This window comes from Castor canadensis, chromosome 5 (genome assembly GCF_047511655.1).
Source record: "Castor canadensis chromosome 5, mCasCan1.hap1v2, whole genome shotgun sequence".
In the NCBI taxonomy this organism is placed as follows: domain Eukaryota; kingdom Metazoa; phylum Chordata; class Mammalia; order Rodentia; family Castoridae; genus Castor; species Castor canadensis.
Window position 1 is genome coordinate 173,188,451 of NC_133390.1, and position 22,805 is coordinate 173,211,255.

Genomic DNA, 22,805 nt, shown 5'->3' on the forward strand with positions numbered 1-22,805 from the left:
ATTCAAATGTGTGTATAAATTGTCACTTGTTTCCCTCTACTCCATGAGCAGCGATCCTGATAGATTCATAGTGTGAGATGCGGAAGGGGCGCTGTGTCCTCGAGATGTTGGTCAAATCAGGGAAAAAAGTAAGTGCCCAGCATCTCCTGATCTCCTGGCTACGTTGCTTGAAGTGTGTGTTTCTTGTGTAGAAGAGGAATCTGGTGATGTATGCCTGTGTGTGCATGTGTGTGTGTGTGTGTGTGTGAGAGAGAGAGAGAGAGAGAGAGAGCATTTAGTAGACTAATCAGGGCATAAGCTCTTCCATGCTTGTGAGTCTGTATATAATGAGAGTCACCTACAGCAATGGTCACATGACCCTCAATCCATTTGTCCAACATATAGTTGGTGAGGGCAGAGACAATCTGATTTTTCTTTTAAGTTTTCTTTTCCAGAATCAAAACTCATTGTGAATTTTATTTCTATTGGTGAAAGAGGGTCAATATTCTTTAAAAAATAAAAAGGATGGGCAAGATTTTCCAACTTTTCTGGTTTCTCTTGGGAATTCTTTTATGAATTTTTATGAACCAAGCAACTACTTGGGAGGTATATTAAAAGGTTTAAAATTCACAATGTAAATCACACCCCTTGTAAATCACAGCACACCACACATTACATGGTCCTGGAATTTTTGCCAACCACAGCTGCCATCTTTTGTGTCGACTACAAATGACTCACAAAAATCCGAGCAAAAGTATTCTGGAACTAATAAATGCTATGTTTTTATATCATTGCCTGTTCTGCATGTTTTTTTCATCAGAGGAGGGCCACTCTAGACTTCCCCAATCTCACCCATTGGTGCTTCTAAGCTCACTACAGATTGCTACCATGGGTGACAGCCTGTGAGCTCAAAGGCTGGCAATGGGAATCTGCAAAGCAGAATTCAGAGTATTTTTCCATTGACTAATAAGTGCCACAAGGCATCCTTGATTGTCTGTCTTTATGGCATACTCAGTAGCAGGTATATAATTCAGGAGTCAGCAAACTGGGCCAATCCAGCCAACTTGACTTTGCAAAGAAAGTTTTGTTGGGATGCAGTCATTCACATATTGTGTATAGCTTGCTTCATGCTATTCCAGCAGAGCTGAGTAGCCGCAACAAAAGCCAATACAGCCTGGTCTGCTCTGGTCCTTTAAGAAATATTTTGCCTATGCTTTACCTAATTCTCTAAAATAGTAGAAAATTGTTGTTCCGTGTTAAACGCAGCTTCTGTGAATGATTAGGTCCTGATATAAGCTCCTGTGCTCTCTCTTCAGAACCTTAGTGGCTGTATAATTATCAATTCACAAGCCATCTTCAGACTCTAAGTGTTGGGGGCTTCTGCCAGGTCTGACCATGTCAATCAGAAGTGCTTTTGACTGCGCAGAGCAGAACGCTTGTAATTGTGGCTTAAACAATGAAGATGTGCATTCTCTCACCTAGCAAGAACACTGGATGAATTTGAGTCTGGGCAAACCCAGAGGCCAAGGGACTGTACAATCCAGGGTAGCCCCAGACCTTGATTGTCCTTCCTGTTCAACAAGGCTCAGCTGGCTGAGTCTTTGTCCCCATGCCTGTCATGACATGTCACTTCATGGCTGCAGATCTTTAGCTCTAACTCCAGGCATTCCATCCTCAAACCGACATTCCATGCAGAACAGGAGTGTGAACATGAAGCTCTGGCTCTTTTACCCAGAAAGAAGGCCACCAGCACTTCTCCCATCATATGCCACTGGACACAGTGACCACATCCCTTTCAACATCCACTACAGCTGTGCCCCAGTGGGAGATCAACACTGGAAATGAGTGGATACCCAACAGCAGCATGTTGGTGGATGGATGGATGGATGGATGGATGGGTGAGTAATGATAAAATCTTTCAAATCTAGTTTAATTTGGTACTGACAGTAGGCAACAGAAGGCAAGAGGGTGGGAGAGGCTTGGTGGTCAAACTTGGGAGCAATCACTTTTTCTCAACCTTTTCATTTTACTTATGGGGAATATGAGACATCAAAGTAGAAAATTAGACATTATGATGAATTTATATGTTTTCTGATTGCCCAACATTCATGCCCCACCTGTCTAGTAACAAGTCCCTAATTTGAGGAACCAACTCTCTCTAACAATGAGATTCAAATGAGGAGGAGCCCTGGTCAGGAGAGGACATCAGTCCCAAGTAGCGGTTTTCCACGTCTCTGACCTAGTGCCTTATTCAGATGGGCACAGACTAACAGCCACACAACTAGAACAACACAGCCATGGCAGGTGCTGGCAAGGATGAGGTTGTTGGTGGTCACCATGGGTGAGCCAGATGGAGAGTGAAACCCACTCAGGGTGAGAACTGGAGATCTGTGATGAACCTGTATGGGGAACATAACAGTGCCTAAACTAGCTATTTTATCTGTTTAAAATAACAGAAAACCCAACTCAATGGCTCTGAGAATTGCTTTTGACTCACTTAACTGTAAGTCTAGACATGGGCAGATTTACTCTGGGTACATCTACCTAGGGATCAATGGTGTCATGCAGATCTTAGATTTTTGTTTTTTCTTCATCTCTCTTCTCTACTTCATTCCACAGGCCTCCCCCCTGTTTGTAAGATAGCTGTTAGCAATAGTTTTCCCCTCCAGGTTCAGTAAATGATAGATCCCAAGTGGGACCCTTTCCTATTCAAGAACCAATCACTGTGCTCAGTCTGGCAATCCTAGGTAATTAGTGTGTGCTGATTGGCTTATGTCCTGAGCTCAGGGCGGGTCTGCTTGAGAACAGAAATCCAACAGGGGAAATCTGAGCTATGTCTGAAAGGACCAGGGGAATGAAGGCTGAGGGAAAAAGTGCCAATCAACTCCCAGACTTCTGGGTTATGTGCAGAAAGACCTTTTCCTTAGACCAGTTTGACTTAATTTCCTTTCTTTTGAACCAAAGGGTACTTACTGATGGTGATAAATTCAAGGGTGAGAATGGAGACAGGCTGTTTCTCAACCACGCTACCTGTTAACCCAAATCTCCTTCCTGTTTCATTTTTCTCTTCTGCACATTCCACATCCTGATGTACTACACAATTCATTTGGTATATTGCCTTATTCATTAGACAGGAAGCTCCATGAAAGCAGAGATTGGGGTCTGGGAGTTTAGCCCATGTCTAACACACACTTGGTCCATAATGTGTGGTCATAAAATTTTGTGGAATGAATGAATGGGCAAGAGAGCGAATACAGAAATAAATCTACTCATGTCAAAGAGGAATGGTCCTCAAGCTCAGCTGACCCACTCTACAGAGGTGGCACTGAGATTTCAGGCTCCTGAGAGCAAACCCAATGCCTACTCCACCTATCTACCCCACATCATGGCAACAGGAATTCCCGCCTTCTGCCCCTAATCACAGCACCTCCCATTGTCCTCAGTATAACTAATTTTTTTCAAGTTCTTGAGAGTTTACATTTCTTTCTTTTTTAATTTAGGACTCATTAATGGTACAAGAGGGTGTCGTGTGAAATTTCCATAGATGTACACAGTGTATTTTGAGCAAGTTCATTCCTTTTATTATCTTCCCTTAACTGCTCCCCTTCTCCCTCCTGTTTAAAAATAATATTTGGTGGATTTCTTTATGCTAGTTCTCTAAACGTACTTTGATTCTCTTACATTTCTTGAAGTGAATTCTTCCTGTGCATGCAGAACTTTCTTCTTTTTTTTTTTTTTTTTTTGTCGTACTGGGCTTTGAACTCAAGGCCTCATGCTTGCTAAGCGGGCACTCTACTGTTTGAACCATTCTGCCAGCCTTATACCTGAATAAGGAAGATCCCAATGACCTTTTGCTGGATCACCGTACCCACTAAGGAAATTCAGGCTTTATCCTGGCTTTGTCCCTACTCCTGGAAAGCTCTCTGCTACATCCCAAGTCTTTCAATATGGACCAAAGCCCATTTCAGTTCTTACTCCAGACAGCAGCTTGCACCAATGAGTACCTGGGCTGACTGGCTGCACGTGGCTCCCCTGGGCAACATTCAATGGAGTTATGTCCAGAGTCCTCTGATGTCCTAGAGGGCCATGTGTTATGAGTCTACCCTGGCTGGGAACCAAGGAGGTGCTATGCCTCTCGGGCACAGAAGGTAGCCAGGTGTGGCTCCATCTTGGACCTGTTAATGAATATTCCAGCTGATGGTGGGGCACAGCACTTTCACCTTGCTATATCGCAATAGGCCTGTCGACCACCTCCAGTACGGTTGGATGTCTTTAAGGACTTGATATGTCTTCTGAAAATGTCCCCAAAGTCCTCCCCTGAAAGGGGATCATGAGCTGTTCTATGCCAGGAAGAACTTCGTGGAGCGGGACCTTTGATGCAGACACACAGCTATCCAGCCTATTCTGATATGTCAATGCAGCTATTGCTCATCCAAAAGTTACTGCTAGGAAAAATTGAAGAAATAGAGATATGTGTTAAGAGTATATGTTTTTTAAGTGCACTCAGACTTTTACTTTTGAAAACTTATTCTACTACTTACTCTTTGTGTAACCTTAAACAAGTGACTAACACCAGTGGTTCCCAAAGATTTTCCCCAGAACAGCAGCAGCAGCTCCTGTTAGCATGGAAGTCTTCAGTCGAAACTACTGACTCAGAGACTCTAAGAGGAGAGCCAGTGATCTGTGTTTCGACAGCCATCCAGGTGATTCGGACACACACTCAAGTTCAAGAGCCACCAGCAGACTCTCTGGTCTGAGTTTCTTCATACAGCACATGGCAGTAATAGTACCTGGCCCTGCAAGGTTGTTTTAAGGATTTGTTTCAATAGATCTTGCATATGAAGCATTTAGTACTTCACATGTGCTCAATATATGGCAGTGACAGTTACTGTTATTATTATTATTATTATTGGATTTCTTTGCTAGGTGACCCGTGAATCAGTTTGAGTTGTCATGTCTACCTGTGAAATAATTGAGAGAAGATATTTTAACATTAATCATTATAACAATAGCTAATTTATCGAGCTCCTCCCTGTGCAAGCATTTGGATAATCACTTCATAAACATTGTGTTTGATGCTGATTAGGAAAAAAACACTAGGAGAATGGGGTGCTCATAGTCCCTGTCACAGGCGAGAAAGCAGATTCTGAAAGCTTAAGTGACCTGCTAGAATAACGCAGGTAGTGAGAGGCAGAGCCAGGCACAGGAGGTGCAAAGTGCACCTGGAGCCCAAGTTAGTAAGTGCATCACAATGCTGTCACTCCAAAGTGGCTTACAAAAGGTGTCAAGGTGATGTCTTTATTTCCCTAGTGCTATGTGGAAAATCTCAATGAGGGGCTGGCGAGGTAAGAGAGCACTGGCCTATGCATGTGTGAGGCCCAGTGTTCCATCCCCACCACCACAAAAGGAAACAACAACAAAAAACTCACTGACGTCCGACGTTCACACAATACACGTATCCTTTTATCTTTAAATGATTTTTGCTTGAGAAGTCAAAGCAAGGGGAAACTTATAATCCTCCATTACCCTTATTTTACCAAGTCCCATTGGTTGGACAGCCAGGATGGGGGATGATTTATTGAGGACAAAACTAAAGACAACCCAGCGTCTGGAATCAGAGTTGTTCCTTCTGCGCTGTAGTTTGGGGGACAGATGACGTGAGCCTGAAGGATTAAGTGCTCATCAGTCAAGAGAATGAACTGAAAAAAGAGTCTTCTTTACCTACGGAAGGTAAATCTTCAAGTGCAGATTAAGAGGAGGAAACATGGAAATGTGACCTGTAATTACAGTTAAGTATGTGTTTGCAGTTGTACTTACTAATACAGGCTTTTTGGCCCATGACGAATGCCAAATTTGTGCCATTTTTCAATACCACACACAAAAATTCTGGCACATAAAATACCAATGGCATCCTATAAAGCAATTGTTAAAAGTGGGTAAAATTATATGTATATGAAAGGAATTTCTGAATGAGCTGCTGAATTTATAAAATGAATATATTAAAAAACCCATCAAAATGATGCATTAGGGTAAAATACGTTTGTGTTTATTCAGTGTAAAGCGATCATTTTATTCTGCAGAATGTTTAAGGGGGCACACAGGCAGGAGGAGAAGCCGCTAACTTTGTCTTTGATCTCAGAGTTCCTGCTTAAATCTTAGAAGCAGGACCTCAGAGATACTACAAGGTGTTTAGTTTGCTAAAAACTTCCCTGTGTCCCTACAATAGCAGTTTCAACAATGGCTCCGCTAAGCAAACACTAATTTTGGCTTCTGCCTTTTATTTTATTTTTTTCCACTCTTCTTAGCTCCTCCCCAGCTCCCTCTTGAAAGGCCTTCTGTTCTGTCAGCCATAATGACATCTGCTGGCGGACACAGGAAGTCATAAATCTGTAGGTTTCCTCTCAACCAAACCTTGTTAATGCTGCCATTTATCACAGGGGCTGGGTGCCATCTCTGGAGGGCTGGACGCAGAGAGTCCATTTTCTCCATACCCCTTTCCCAAGAGAGCAACCATTTTCAAAGCAGCCACTTTTTCATCTCGGGTTTGCAGATCTGAAAGTCAGGCAGATGCAAACCCCAGTGTCAACACGCAGCTCCTGGAAAGAAGCCATGATTTCAGGCAACAATAGACTCAACCTGGTGTTTCGTGACTGAAGCAAGGCAGTTCTGCCTCAGCTCTGTCCTTCCTCCTTTGAAACAGGCCCCTGACTGCTGCTGGGAAAGGATGGGACATTCAGACGCTCCCCTCCCTCTACTTCAGTGCTGCTCTGAGGACAAAACTGGTGGTGGGGGGGAGTTGAAAGAGGACTGTCTAAACTCAAGAGTTATTTAGTTCTGAACAAATGCAAATGGTGTTTGGGTTGCATTTCTAAGAAGTTCCTTGTTCTGAATCCTGGATTTAAGACCTTACCCTATACAGAGCATAGACTTGCCTTTGCTACTTAAAGCAGGGTCCCTGGATCAGCCAATATCCCTCATCAGAGCTTGTTAGAAATGCAGTCAAGGGGCCAGTTGTGGTGGTACATGCCTGTAATCCCAGTTACTCAGGAGGCAGGCATAGGAGGCTCATGTTTTGAGGCTGGCCTGAAACACTAATACAAAAAGAACTGGGGTGTGGTTCAAGTGGTAGCAAGAGGCCCTGAGGTTGAGCCCAAAGATAAAAAAGAAAAAGGGGAAGAAAATAAATCAGACATATTGAAGTCTTATTTATCCAGAAGCCATATTTTAAACCAGACCTCTGAAGGTTCCTATACACATTAGGCCTCGTGGGCTTGTGCTCCACACTGGTGGCCTTGCTTCATCCTCTTGGCGCTTGGGACCCAGTCACTTTTTTGCAGGGTTCTTTCTTGGGTGCTGTAGGATGCTGAGCAGCATCTCTGGTCTCACTAGATGCCAAAAATACCTGTTGTGACCCCAAAATGGCCCTCCCTGAAGGGCACAGTCTCCCCTGTTGGTACCTCAGAGACTCCAAGCACACTGTGTGGAACCCACACAGTATCTTAGTGTCCCTACAACCTTGTTACACATTCTCAGCCCCCACCCTGACTCATGAAGCCAGGAGCTCCAGAGGCAGGGCCCAGGAATCTGCTTTACTCTCCGGAGCTGACACGCACCCTGACAGCCCCCAGCCTGCAGTGTGAACAGGGAAGGGCAATGCAGGAAAAACGTATTTGGTGACAGAAACGTCTCTGGGACCGTGCCTGAGGTTTACAGTCCACGCACTGGAGCCTCAGCAGGAGGGTTTGAAACTAGGCTCCCCCATTTGTACCTCCATAACCTTGGGCAAACTAGCTAACGTTTCTGTGCCTTAGTTTCCTTCTATGAAAATGGGGACCTCAAAAGCACCCTGCCTCATCAAATTGTTTAAGGATCAATAAGTTCTTATGTTGAAGCATTTAGAACAGTACAAGACACGGAACACTTAGCAAATGTCACCCACTAGTATTATCACTCCTGTCACCTGCATTTCCTGCCCCAGATCCCAGCAGGCAGTTGGGCCTGGCCAGGAGCAGGTGCTTGGTGAATGTTGGTGGACAAAGTCGACACAGTGCCAATGAGAGAGGGAGAGGCCTTCAAGAGAAATCACCTTCAGTGGCTTGAGCTTCTGCTCTGTTGTCTGACATGTGTTCCCATGAGGATCTCAGCTACCCTGACGTGTTTCCATGAGCTGGTGTCCTTGCAAATGTACAGAATAAAGTTTATCCCTCAGTATGAATTTGATTGGCCCTCCCATAGAGCTGAATGCACTCTATAACCAATAGTCCATCAACAAACGCTTATAAAATGCTGATAACACAGGAGTACTTTCTATGCTTACGTATCATGCTAAGTATTTCACATTTGCTTAGAGGATCCCTCTGTGCCCCTAATGAAATCAGTTATGTAATTATACCCACTTCACAGATGAGAAAACTGAGGCCCAAAGAGGTTAAATAACATGCCAAGGTCACGATATATCACAGCAGTGAAAGTATTTTAAAATGCTGGTCTCTCCGATTTCAAACTCATACCTACTTTTCTTTCTTGGTCTGTACACCATGCTCACATGTCTTGGAATTCTGGAATGATCTTAATTTTAAACATTCTACCCCCATCTGAATGCATTCTTTTTTTCAGATGGTATTGGGGTTTGAACTCAAGGCCTCGAGTGTGTTAGGCAAGCAACCACTCTCCCACCTGAGCCATGCCCTCAGTCCTTCTTGCTTTTCATTTGTTTTTCAGATAGGGTTTGGTGCTTTTGCATGGGCAGGCCTCGAACCTCCATCCTCCCCATCTCCACCTCTAGAGTAGCACCTCCTGAATACAGGCCTGCACTACCATACTCAGCCATGCTTTTCTTTTTTTTTTTTTGAAGCTCAAGTTACGGTTTTAATGAAAATTTTGCTTCAGCCCCACTAGAGACACAAGGGAGAAGAAGAGAGAGAACTTGTCCGCACAGTGTCAGGACAACAGAGGTCAGCCAAATCTGGGATTAAACTACTTAGAAGCAAGATCTAGATACACTAAGATAAACAACAAGACTGGATGACCAGAGTGGCCATCAGAGGCATAGGGCAAGCGATGGACACACTTAGGTCTGCTGTGTGGCGGGCATGGCATTGAGAAGGGGAACACTTGTCCTCATAAGCGTCACAGTATGGGGTATTCAGCTCTGGAAGACATTGTCCCATGCAGGGTCACTTCTTCACACACTAGTGGAACTGCCAGTAGCCAGCACTGGTAGCTCTTTAGCCTACAAGGAGAGCCAGGAGCGGCCCTCTTGCTGTGACTGGCAGAAGCGGAGGGATAAAGATGCCAGCCCTTGCCTTGTAGCAGGGCTTGCTGGAAAGAGCAGGGTCCACCTGGGATTCAGTCTCCTTGCTGCTCACAGTGAGTCTGCGCACTGACATACCTGCCTTGGCTACCTTTTCTTCCCTGTGCACATTCCTGTTTCCCTGCTAGAGCTTTCTAGCATCATTTCCCAAATAAACTACTTGCAAGCAAATCTTTTCCTCACAGTGCCCAAACCCGTACCTTGGGGGAAGCAAGAGCAGGACACTTTGTCTCTTGCTTTGTCTCTTTGGACAGCCCAGCAATGGTTAAGCAGACGAGACAAGCTGTATTGTTGGGTGAAAGCAGTATTCAGGACAAATCACTGACATAATCCTAGCAAGTAGGGGTAGAATCTCATGAAATTTTAAGGACAATAGGACGTTTAGTGCCTAATCGCAATAGATAAGACATGCCCCGGATAAGACAGAAAGGTGTTCACGGAGCGAATCATATCATTCTCTATTTGCTTCTGGAAGTTGAGGGGCACCTTGGGGTACCCGGTTCTAATGAGTACAGGAAGTAGAGTTTGATGCACAGCTGAGGTGGCAGAAAATATACTGGAGCCCAGGACTTAAAGGCTGCCCGTCACAAGGTTTCCATGCTGTTCCGGCCCTTATATTCACTCAATGTCTTCCTGGGGTTAATGAAGTTGAGCAAAGGATTATTGGCTCAGAGACTCGGTCTGGATTCTTCAGCAGCAGCAAAACTCTGTCACCAACTGTAAGTAGCGAACTCCAAGTGAAAAATGTGATATGTATTCAATCCATATCACCATACCTGCCCACTCAGCAATCGTCCTGTTTAAAATATACATAAATGCTTAATTGCCTTTCAAAATTCTACACCTAGCCAAATCACAATAGTTTTCAAAAAGACAGCCCAATAACTCTTGGAGGATTTATTCTTAGATGCAAGTTTACCAGTCCTGAGCATCCACACATTTTATCATCAACCTTACCTGGTTTTAGAAAACACATTTCCACCAAGTAGAGTAAGTCGTATCCTCTCCTGCATCGGTTAAGCAAAGCCTCCCTAATAGACTGGGTGTTTTCAGGATGTACATAAATGAATTAGCTTTTGTCAACAGCTAGAAGAATAAAAGTCAAACTCGATGCTCTGGCAGAGCTCCTGTGTGATGGGACCACTGCCCATCCATCTCTCCTCCTCCTCTCCCTGGATGGCCCTCCAATCTCAGCCCCGGCTGTTGCAGCTTTCTACCCTGAAGCCCATGGGGCTTCTCTTCCTATTTCAGGCCCCGATTCCTAGCTGGCTGCCTCCAGGTCTCAGTTTAAATGTGGCCTCCTCAGAGATCCTGGCCCCGCCCCAACCCTAAAGTGGACTCTGACAGCACCCTTATTCTCTACCTTGTCACTCCATTTTATTTCCTCCTATCGCGTTCCGAAATCCTGGATCCCCCTTGTCTGACTCTTTCGACAATACAGTATTGTACCGGGTGGCTAGCAGGACAGAAAATAAGCAGATATTCCTACGGTAAAGTTCCACAAAATAGTTCCTGGGATAAGGGACATTTTAGATAGATAGATAGATGATAGGTGATAAATAGATAGATAGGTAGATAGATAGATAGATAGATAATAGACGATAGATGCATGGATGGATAGATAAATAGATAGAAGATAGATAGATGATAGATAGATACATAGATACATAGATAGATATCTCAAGGGCAAGATCAGATGGTACCTGGCTCTCATTGGAATCCCCTAGGAGCTTCAGACAGTACTGGTGGCTGGATCCGACCCCTCAGCTGATGTGCTGGCTCTGGGTTAAGACCCAGCCATTGAGATTTTTTAAATTACCCAGTTGACTGGGGTATGTAGCAGTTTGAGATCACTGCTTTTTTTTTTTTTAACTTTAAGCATTATGTACATATACAGAAGTATACACTCCAAAGTGTGCGGAGAATCAATTTCTAGACTGGATGCATTCGAGTAACCAGCACCTGCTTTGAACAGTGCCAGCTCCTCAGAAGCCTCTTGTGCCAACTTTCCAAGATAACCATCAGCCACCATCCAAGCATAAATTAGTCATCCCTGCTGGTGTACTTACATATGTGGAATCATAGCTAATTCTCTTTTTTGAGAAGCTGCAGGCTAGAGAAGTTTGAGTCACATGGGCTCTACCTTAGAAGGCCTCCTGGAAGACATGGTATTTCAGAAGGGGTATGGAGGAGTCAATAGACCAGAGAGAGGGAAGATAGAAAAGGGAGGGGAATTAATGGTGGGGAGGGGGTGACACCATCAATTGGAAAAGAGGGAACTAGGCGGAAAAGCTACAGACCCATAGCTAATGAAAACCCTGTGTGGGTCTGAGGTGTTTTGCTCCTTACAACTGTGCTTAGCTTGGTAGTCAATTTTTGCACAGTTTTTTCTGAGCATGGATACTGAGCTGGACTTGGAAAGACAGAGGTGAATGGAGCTTACATTTCAATTCTGGGAGACAGACAAAAAACAGACAAATACACAAAGATAGAAGAGGAGAGATAGGGTGGGCAAAGTAGGTGAGAAGGAAAAGCAGACAAGGAGGAAGAATTTTGCCAGAGGAGTGCAGGGAAAGCCCTACACCCTGTACTGAGGATGTTATGATCACGGACACACTGTCCCTATGCTCCAGTCTCTCAGGCTGCCCCCAGGAATGGTGTCAGAGCCTAGCACTGTGCAAGGTAGGTGCCAGGCTAAGGACATTTGCTTTCATTGAATTGGGTTGGAGCCCTAGGATACGAAAAGCAAAGGAACAGCAGCAGCAGTGTGAGGTGAGCTTGATGGGAGGTTCACAGGCTTCCTGGGGTACTCTGAGAGGACTCCCCAGTGATTCCAAGATCAGAAGCCTTTCCATGTCTCGAATGCAGTAAGTTCTCCAAACTTGATCTGCTTATTACAAAATTTGACTTTTATACTAGAAAGTTTCCCATGCCTGGCACCTGATCAGAATCACTTAGGAACTTCACGTTTTTGGATGTTCTGGCCCCACTCTGAGATCGAACATAGTAACCCTGGGGTGGGATCCGAGCATCTTTATCTTAAAAGGATAATTAAAATAAAATTCCCCAGGTGATTCTGAAGCTCAGCCAGTGTGGGAACACTTCTTGTGGGAGACCTGGATGAGTCACACATATTGGCTCATGCCCTTACACATCCCAGGGTTAGAGTGTAGGATCTGAGGACGCTGAGTTCCCTGAGACTTAAACATGGCATTATTTTAGGATGCCAATTCCGCGAAGCAGCTGCCCAACATACAGCACAGGTTTTGCCAATTCTACCAATGCTTACACCACCTTGCTCCCATTGCTCCAGATCCACATAGCACTCTTCCTAATTTCTTAAATATAAGTATTTTTAGATGCCACTAAAGGTAGCATTTAAACTTTAGATTGCTACCATAAACAGAGGGCCGTGTCTTTCATTAAAATAGAGGGTAGAACTGAAGTAAACTTAATGAGAACAAACCATTTTATTAAAGTCCAACTCATGACTTGCCATGAGCCAAACTCTAGAGCCTGAACTCTGCGGTATCCTGCTTGAGTAGAAGTTAGCAAGTAGAAAAGAGACACCAGCTCTAAACGCAAACTTCCTCAAGGTGAAAGACAACTAAAAGAGGATAGCTTTCTCATGTGTGGGATTCAGAGTTATTTAACATGGTGTCTATACCCTGGACATCATCTAGGTACCATTGTATTACACATTCCACTGGTATAACCAAAATTCTCTGTCGCTAACTAAGCTAAATGTTCCCTATTAGAAGCAGTAGGAAAAACACAAATTAATTAAAGAACACTCTAGAAGTGTGGGCCCAACAATACATTGGTAGCCAACCAGAAGGCAGAGCATTGCAAATTATTAAGAGTCTCCTTCTATATAACCAACTATTGGGGACCAGGAGGGGGTGGAGGTAAAAAGCTGGATCCAGCTGATGAGTTCCTTTTTTTGTTGTCCCCAGTGTTTTAGATGTGATTATGACAGAGGACAGGGTTCTATCTTCTGTATTTCAACAAATCCTGTGCTATGGGCAATGTGTGGTATACCTGACCCACAAAGTGGAGGTTTGTCAAATAGATGCCTCATTGTAACGTGAACACCACATCAGCTTCTAGAGAGGATGGTAAGCTCAGAGAGAACTTCCTGCAGCCCCGGTCCTCTTTCTGTTCAGACTGTAAAGCTAAATCTCCAGATCCTATAGCTGTGGTTCCTCGTCTGCAAGACAGTGGGGTTTTACTCAATAGGCTGTGCAGCTTACTGTTCTGGGTAATTTGAATTAATACCCTTTTACTGACTTTGCCAACTATGAAATAGCATTTTCTCTGCCTCAGTTGCCAAAGGACTAGGCTGGGGTTGGGTGGGGTTGGTGATGGGCGGAAACATTTGGGGGTGGTTTAGGGCAGGTGACTTAACAACTACACTTGTAAGGTGGAGAAATGCCTGGGGATGTTGAAAATGATTAAACAGCACTTTGAAGAGTGACATAACACATTGTGGCTAACAAGAAGCATGGGGAAAGTTAAGCATTCTGTGCCCCCAAAGAACTGTTAAGAAAGATATTGGTGGAACTAGGCATACCTGCCACCGGCCCACAGAGGAGGGCAAAGGTAGTAGGTGGGTGGATGGGTGTTAGATGGGTGTATCCCAGTTCACACGGGGGAGGCTTCATTACTGGTGGGTACATGGGGGAGGAAGAGGCAGACATGGGCAAAATTCTATCACAATACCCAAATGACAATGTTAGGCTTTGTAACCCTAAATTATATTTCTATCTAAGTATGCCTTGGTTTTATTGTCAGCAATACTGGGTGTGTCCAATTCCAGAAGCACAGAAGGCTCTTGAACAGGTCTCAAACTGGAGTGAGCAGAGGGGTCTGCCTGTTCAAACTGCAGATTCCCTAAGCCCTCATCCAGAAGTTTCTAATTCAGAAGGTCTAAGGCAGAGGTGCTCAGTCAGGGGCAATTCCACCCCCAGGGAACATTGGGCATTGTCTGGAGACAATTTTTGTTATCACAGTTGGGGTGGAGGGTTCTTACATCTAGCGGGTAGAGGCTGGGGACGCTGTCAAACACTCTATACTGCACAAAACAGCCCCTTCCAGCAAAGCATTATCTCACCCAAAATGCACATGGTGACAGGGCTAGAAAAGCTTGTTCTAGGGTCAGGGCAGGAGACTTGCATCCTAACAAGGACTGTGCCTGTCTTTTTAAGATAAGAGAATCTATACCAGAGTTCCCTTTTGCCTAACTTCTCCTATTTAGAGCTCAGCTTTGACTTGACTTTCCCAGGAAGCCCCACCTGGTAACCATCCTTCCTTCCTCAAAGTCCAGGTGCATGGTTAGTCCTAAGTCCACCTCCTGTCCCTGTGGGCATCACTAGCCTCTAAACTATCTTTCTCCCAATGGAAGGAGAGCTCCTTCAGGACAGGTTCTAGGCTCATCTTGCTCACAGACACATCCCCAACACCTCAAAAAGTGCCTGGTCTGTGGTGGCACTCAGTGATCACATGTCAGCTTCTGTGTGCCTTGGTTGGAATGATGAGAACACCCCTGGCATTGACTCTGGGGCCACCAATCATAGTACCCAACTTTAATACCATAGTGGAACTTAGCACTCTGAAGTTATGCTGTTCACTTGCTATGAAATTTGCTTTTCATTCATTCCACAAATATTTTGGGGAGTACTAACTATCTGTCTTGTGCTCTGCCATCATTGAGAATATATTAGAGCAAAAGAGGCAAAACTCCTTCCTCTCAAAAGAGCTTATATTCTAGAGGGGCCTGAGAGAGTTGGCCAAAGAGAAAAGTGTACGAAACAGGTGCCACATTGCTAAGCCCAGTGGCAAAAATGAAATGGAGACAATAGGATGAGGATTGTGTGTGCGTGTGCGTGCATGTGTGTGTATATAATTTTAAGCTAGGTAGACTCTGTGAGAAGGTGACATTTAAGCAATGACTGAGTATTGGGGATAGTTGTTTAGGCTCTTCTGTTAGAACATAAACACCAACAAGGGTAGGACTATCTGTCTCTCCATGGCTGCTATGTCTCCAGAATAGATATGTAGCAGTTGCTCAATAAATACTGTTCAAAGGAAACAAAGGGAAGACCATGTGATGTAGACCATTGAAGAGGCAGAAGGGAGATTTTTTTTAAGATAAGTGATTAGACTGATTAGGGAGAAGGTGGAGGGACAGGGGCATTAAACCTAAAGGGGGTGGGCAAAGGATTTGGGGGACTCAGGTTCAGACTTAAGGTCATCCCTGGATAAAGTCCTCTCCCCCCTCAAGCATGCCTAGGTTCTCCCCCTCTTAAGATTGTTGCTAGTCTCTACTGGTCAGCCACCCTGCTTCTTGCCCCCCCAAGCATCCAAGTTCAACCACCACTTTGCTCCCAATCCACCCCCATCCCTTCCCATCTCACTTCCTCCCCATTCTCCTCCTCATCCTCCTTCCTGAGGGGTGTCCCGTGCCAGGTGGGTGCTCCAGCTCCGGTCAGTGATGAGGGCGCACAGAGGGCAGAGGCTTGGCACGCCAGGCTCCCCTGCCCCCAACCCCTCTCCCCGTCGGGACACTGTCCCTTTAATAGACTCCCTCTGCCTGGCGCTCTGCGGCTGGGGAGTAAATTTCTCCCTGTCATCAGGTCGCGGGGAGAGGAGGAGGAGGAGTTTGTTAGTGTTCAGTTTGTTCAGCGGGATCGATGTTTGCTGGCATCGCCTCGCCCTGTCTTGTGTGTGTGGGAGAGAGTGTGTGTGTTTGTGTGTGTGCATATGTGGGGGGTGTAAGTGTGTGTGTGAGGAAGCGAGTGCGTGCGTGTGTGTGTGTGTGTGTGTGCGTGCGCGCGTGTCTCTGTGTGAGTGTGTGAGTGTGTGAGTGAGTGTGTGTGTGTGTGTGTGTGTGTGTGTGTGTGTGTGTGAGTGAGTGAATTCCAGATTTTCTGTCTTTCCAAAACCCGCTCCTGTCCTCTCGCATATCACTCACAGACGGGGATCTGACAGCAGCCACAAACCTACCGTGAGTGATCTCCCCTGCGCGAATCCGCCATCAAGATCGGCAAGGAGGAGGAGGAAGAGGAGGAGGTGGAGGAGGAGGAGGAGGTGGAGGAGGTGGAGGAGGAGGAGGAGGGAAAGAGGAGAAGGAGGAAGAAGAAGAAGAAGAAGAAGAAGAAGAAGAAGAAGAAGAAGAAGAAGAAGAAGAAGAACAAGAAGAAGAACAAGAACAAGAAGAAAAAAAAAAAAAAAGAAGAAGAAACCCACTACCTTCCCAGGATTGCTTTTTTTTTTCCTCATCTTTACGCGCGCGTGTGCGTGTGGCGCGTGTGCGCCCCTCGTCCCTTCCATCTGAACCCGGTCTTGGATGTTTAATAAAGAAATCACGTGTCTCACCAGTCACCAAAAAAAGCAAAAACAAACAAAAAAAATCCAAAAGCAAAAACAAAAAGAGAGAGAGAAAAAAAAAACCCAAAACAAACAAACAAACACGGCTGAACCAACCTCCACTTCAAACCAGCCGGCACAAGGCACCGTATCTGCCACCCAGAGAGGGGGGTCTCCGGCCGGTGGTGGAGGAGTTGCAGGGGGGATCGTCAGGGGCACAGAGGCCGAGTGACGTCCTAGGAGCCACCGGGCGAGAGGCGGAGGAGACCCAGAGAGGCAAGAAAGACAGCGGGCCCCCGCGCGCGGCTCGGGGCTGGGGCGCCAGAAGTGGGACTGGAGCGAAGTAGAGCGATGCCAAGGAGGAAGCAGCAGGCACCGAAGCGGGCGGCAGGTAAGACGCGCGGCTCTGCTCCGGGGCTGTCTGGCCTGGGCTGCCCTGCGCGCCCAGCTCCTCGCCCGTCCTTCTTGCCCCGGGGTGCCCCTGGACGCCATCCCCTCCAGCTTTCGGGGGAGTTTGCTCCGGGTACCCCACTAATAACCCCATCCTCTCTGGCCTTCTCCGATCTCCCAAATCCTCCCCTTTCCAAGCTCCGGTTGGGTGGGGGGGAGCTATCCCACCAAACCTTCCCTCCTCAAACTTTTTTCCTCCACCCTCTACCCCACCCCTAACTTTTCTCCCAGTCTGCTTCTTGCCTCTCCAGTCAAAGTTGGGTTGAGGATTTGGGGGTGCGGAGTAGGGAGACAGCCCCTCCACCTCCGCATCCCTCCGTGTGGTCTGGCCTCCAGGGATAGAGTCTCTTCTCGCTGGGGCTTGGGGCGCTCAAGGGTGAGGCTTTGGGGCGAGCAGTGGGAGTTTAGTCGTGAACGCCAAGGTGGAAAAAGCACCCCAGGAAGTGATTCTGTGTTCTAAAGGGCTCCGCGTTCACAAATCTAATCAGCCCTCTCCCTTCTCTTAAAAAAAATTGGGGGGTGAAGGATGACCCCATTGAAATTTAAACAGTCCTGAATTTTCTTTGCTCAGATAGTTGCAAACTTTGTGTGATAGGAACCATGCCATCTGAATGTTTTCTTACCACCGGGCCCCCACCAAAAGATAGTAACAAGTTAATGGATCAGTACAATAGCACTTCCAAGAGATTTTTTTTTTTCTTTTGGGTTGCTTAATTGCTTTTTTAATAGTGTGCTGGGGTTTTGTTTCTCGGAAGTGTAATATGAAAGTTCATTTTTCTCCTGCCAGACCCACCCACTGAAAAATCAGCTTTCCACTTGATTGCTAGTTTTGATTTGACATTTGATTGATCACCTGTCATCTCACTGCCTTTGATCTATTCATTCTTGATATATATCAATAAATCACTCACCATGGTAACTCAGAGTGCCAGTGACGCAAGCCTTGCCCTCTGTATTCAGAGCCAGACATGCACAATTATTATCTTGTTTGGCTTTTAATGTGGGCGTTTTTATTTCTTTGTTTCCTTTAGTTGAATCAGGGCTTTAGCAAAAAGCTGAAGTTTTGTTGTTGTTATGTTTTTCCCCCTCTCTGTCTTTGCCCTCTTGCTTGAGGCAGCCTTAGTTAAGACTGCTCTTCTGAGAACCCACCACCACATTTTATTCTGTTCCAACTCAAGGGAAGCAGAAGTTGAAGTTCCGTGGAACACTTTCATAAACTTTGTAAAGTCAGCGTTAGGAGAAATCCAAAGTTAGTTAGGAATGTGGGGAAAGTGGATGGTTGTATCTGAAGAGGCTGACATGAAACCTTCATCAATGGTCGCCTGATTCCAGCTGAGTGGCAATACATGTGCTTGAAAATACCCATGGTCATCGCTGGGCCTGAGCGCAGGATTGCTTCCTTTACTATTTGTATGTTAGTTTCAGTTGCAAGTGAAAATATCCTTTATGAAGCTTTGCTTCACGTATTTTTCAATTGTTTCCCCAAGAGCAAAATAATTAAAATATCCTTAGTACCATATATATTTGAAACTTGTCTAGGCAGTGACAAGTTACTTCTGGTTACCTCTTTGGGAAAACAATAGCTCCCTTATTTTTGAAAACTTAGGCTACTTTGCTATCTGACAGAAAGAGGACGGCACTGGCCTTGGACACTCAGAAGATTAAGCCTGCTTCATCTAGTTCTGGCAACATAAGTTTAAATGTAGCTAGATGATTTGAGATAACGTCCTCATTGTTGTCCCGAAAGAGTACCCTGGGCTACAGTCCAGCAAGAAGTGATACTGCCCTGAAATTACTCTTTTTTTTTTTTCCCCTTGTTGTTCCCGTAATGGCCATCAACAACTAGGCAGTAATTTAAATTACCAGAATGACTGGACATGTCTCCTTTTGTAAGTTCATTACAAAAAGTGCATTGCTCAGAATTGCACTACTTTGATTATAATTATCCTGTGATCAATGTGGATCCAGGTGTACATAAAATGACGCTGTATCACATTATTTAAATTACAGCCTTTCATTAAGCTGGTACCTATTGGTGCTAGCTAGTCTATTCATTGTAATGTGTGTATGCGGTATATGTAGTGTGTGGTGTGTGTGTTAGGAACTTGTGACTGTAGTTTCAATTTTTTTGGACCATTGTATTCCTAGTGTCTGTATGTTTGGTTTCATGACTTATTTTCACTGGAAGAAGTGGGAATCCTTTTTAAGCTGAAAGAGAGTCATTCATTTCCTACACAGTAAGGCCCCTCTTAATGGTATTTATCTGCTCACATATTAATAAAGCAGATCATTTTTCACGCAGTGTTTCTTCCACTATCCAAGGTGGTCACTGTCTACTCTGTTTTAGCAGAGGTGATTATTCACAAGCAAAGTTAGTTGGGATTCTTCAGCCAGTTAACATCCAGGGAAGAGAAAAAGGTGGTTGGGAGATTGTGGCCATCCTTACTTTTATCACTGCTTAAAATTAAACACAATGCACAACTGTAAGTAATTACTCCCATGGACTGATGTTGAAAGCTTGATTTCTAGCTTGATTAATGAATAATGGAAGATAGAAAAAGCCTGGAAGTGAATCAGAGCTGAGGCCCTCCTGGAGTGCTTTTTCCCAAGAACTGTTTGAGGCTATTAGATTCCTTTACCTTATTCGTTTTAAGGAATCAATTACAGAACCTTCTAATAAAGCAGGTATCCAAATAGAACAAACAGGATGATATTATAAGTGATGGGAAATGTTAGTCTTTATTTGTTACATTCCTCCCCCTGCAGGGGAAGGAATGCGAGGTAGGTAATTCTCTTTAAGGAAACAGCTAAGTCAGAGCATTTCCTTCCAAAGTGTTATTCTTCCTGGTTTTTAAAGCTATGCTATTCCACCATACTATTACTCAGAGAGAGAGCAAAAGTTTAGAAAGCAGCCTACAGTGCCCCAGGGATTTGTGTACGTGTGAGTGTGTGCTCCGATTGCTTCCTTGGATGTATATTTCACTCACCATTAAAATGCATCCACGTTCACCTGAAAATATTGCAGGATTCTGTCCCAGCATCTTTTCCCCCATTCACTTTAGGGAAGATAAAGAAGATGGCAGGAAGGCAAAATGAAACAGAACGGCCTTTTGATTTGTTTGTATTTTGTAGGATGCAGGGTGTTTCAAAATTTTAAATTGTGGGCATACTCCAACCCTCCTATTCCCAACCATCTAGCTTAGCCTCTGTCTGTGTCCAGGTGTAATACATATTTTATTTCACAATCCCGAGCTGTTGTTTTTATATTAGTGCCGGCTAGTTGCAATAGAACACAAAGTCTTCTGTGATCGCATGTGCATGAATATCTAGTAGGTCTGTAAGTTCTGCGGCTGTGCCCCTGCCCACCCAAGGCGAGGAGAAGCTTCCTTCTTGTGGACTTTCAGAAGCTTTCTAGTGAGGCAGATCTGCAGAGACTCTGGGAGGAGAGAACAGCTCCTTCAGTTGATTTTGTTTATTTAATATGGAGGTGGATAATGCAGATTTTGTTTTCATGAATGTCCTTGTGTGGCAGTAAACATTAGACTGTTAGCAATCATTACTTAAAAGTTGCAATTTGCACCTTAATAGCACAGGTTATTTACATGGGAAACATATTCAACAGGGACAATTCTGAATCCTGCACTGGAGTACAAGTGACCTGAGCGATCTCTTTTCCACCTCCTGGTAGTGTTGACTCTGGATTAATGGGTGAAGTCCCAGAAACCTCAACTAGCAGGCCAGGGGAGGGGACTCTTAGTTGAAGGTGAAGTTTGCTTTTAATTTGCTGGCAGGTGGGATAGACTTCAGAAGAATAGGAACGGGGTAGTTTCAGAACCCTAATTCTCTCACTTTGTTTAAACATTCTTCAGAAAGGCAAGTTCACTTCTTGAACATTCAAATGTGTTGTGCTACAGACTCCTTCCTTTACCCAGACAGTATGATTTGAAGACAAATGCAAAAAATAAACACACACAGGCAATAAAGCCCAAAAGCTCTGAGCAACACACTCTTTCGACTATTCCCTTATTTTTTAAGGCAGATCCTTGAAAAGGAAGGACAGCTACCTACAACTTGCTTTGTCCACACAGTATTTTGGATTGAAATTGATTGCTTAAGTGGTCCTCCCCCCACTTGCCTCCTTCCCCACATCTCACCTCACCCTTAAAGACCCGGATTCAATGGGACATCTCAAAAGCCCATTTGTTTTAGGCATTTATTGATTCCATTTTTAATCTGCCATATCAGAACATAATATGTTAACTCTAATCAGCAGATTGCAAGCGACAGGGAGTTCTAGTGGAAGCTGAGGGAAGGGGGCTCTGTCAAAGTTCTAAACAATGAAATCTCTGAGGTTTGGGGGTGTTGGATGGTGGGGGCTACTTTTTGGCAAGGGTAGAAACACCCCTGTACTAGTCTTTTCTCACCACTCATTTCTTTTTGCTCTCAACCAATATCTCCTAGGCATAGTTAGATCTAACCCCGAAGTGTCTTGACTTTGGTCCCATTGTCCAACAAAGGTGTAGGTTGCCTTCACACTCTTTGAGGTACTCTCTCCACTGGATAACACCTCAGTTGGTCTATTTCTATTCTCAGTGGCTTGGGGACTGTGCTCTCAGCTGAGCAGGTTTTAGAGGGAGATTGAGCCTGGCATTATTTAAGGCCATTGAAAAGATACACCTCTGCTCATCACTGCAAGCTGAGCTTAGAAAAATCGGTCCAGAAGCAAACCCAGGCTCCATTTCTATTTGTGCTTCATTCATGTCTGCAATTAGCTGACACAAGTTAAATGTCCAACGTCGAGCTTCCTTTCCATCACTGTGTGTACTATCCATTTTACATAGCAAGGGCACTATTACAAAGGCAGTGCCTTCATCTGCCCAGGTCCTCCTAAAATAACAAAACCAAAGCACAGTATTGCCTAACATATCCTATGCTAAGACGAGGCAGACACAGAGTATCATTTTTGTTCAATGCAAAGTCAGTTGGAAATGCCTTAAAGTAACAGTTAGAGAACGTCTCGCAGCGCTTCCGTGAAGCAGGGCTTTTTCATTACATATTTAATTACAATCAAATTGAATGACTTTTAGAAAAAAAATCACGGTGGTATTAAAAGAAGCTTGGCACACAAATAATCTTATTGCTTTGCAAGTTGAGAATGCTGTTATGTTTTTATTTCTTTGGGAGAAGTTTATTTTAATTTTCTAGTATGATAGATACAGAAAGTCTTTTCTTGTAGTCTGTAATAAGAGAAATCTAAAATTTTACCTCAGTAGACTGTGCTCACCCTGAAAGAGGATTTTTTTTTTCTAGGCATTTTTCATTCATTTGTAACAATTTTTATTTTAAAAAATTATTTTGAGTTTCACAAGTTCCATTTAAAGTTAGAAATTCTCATGTTCTGCCGCTGACGTTTGGCGAGCTCCTCCTTGGTCCTAAAGGGGCTTACTCATTCTGCTCACATAAGAAATCACCTCAAGAGTACTTGCTCAATTACCTGAATTTTGAAACAAGGAAAAACACCATGTATTTATAGGCTTCTTTCACAGAACAGTGTTTTCACTGCATTTATCATTTCATTTTTTTCATACTTCTGCCCTTTTAGTCACTTGTCTTAGGAACTTTTCCAGGAGAAGGTAGAGGGATAGCATTAAACCGGATTTCAAGACATGCCAGGTCTTTCAGAAATGATAACAAA

The 22,805-nt window shown here is 44.4% G+C and overlaps 1 protein-coding gene and 1 long non-coding RNA gene across 6 annotated transcripts in view; one reads left to right on the forward strand and one right to left on the reverse strand.

Annotated features, from left to right (window-relative positions):
- Positions 1-3,688: 3,688 nt before the first annotated feature.
- LOC141423429 (uncharacterized) lies at positions 3,689-16,412 on the reverse strand. Of its 3 annotated transcripts, none has more exons than XR_012448303.1 (2): positions 16,298-16,412; positions 3,689-4,424 (listed from the first exon to the last, which is right to left on the reverse strand). It is a non-coding gene; the product is annotated as an uncharacterized lncRNA (long non-coding RNA). The 3 variants fall into 3 exon arrangements; XR_012448305.1 differs by having other exon boundaries at positions 3,689-4,421; positions 16,298-16,361; XR_012448304.1 differs by lacking the exon at positions 16,298-16,412 and adding an exon at positions 4,521-5,393.
- A 67-nt stretch (positions 16,413-16,479) lies between these two features.
- The window catches only part of Tshz2 (teashirt zinc finger homeobox 2), a 416,806-nt gene continuing 410,480 nt past the window's right edge, over positions 16,480-22,805 (forward strand). For 2 of the 3 annotated variants that reach the window (XM_074074994.1, XM_074074995.1), the window contains exon 1: positions 16,480-17,051. In XM_074074994.1, the coding sequence (XP_073931095.1) occupies positions 17,012-17,051 (40 nt within the window). In that variant the 5' untranslated portion in view covers positions 16,480-17,011. The remainder of the gene's footprint in view (positions 17,052-22,805) is intronic. The other variant, XM_020164184.2, reaches the window with a different exon arrangement.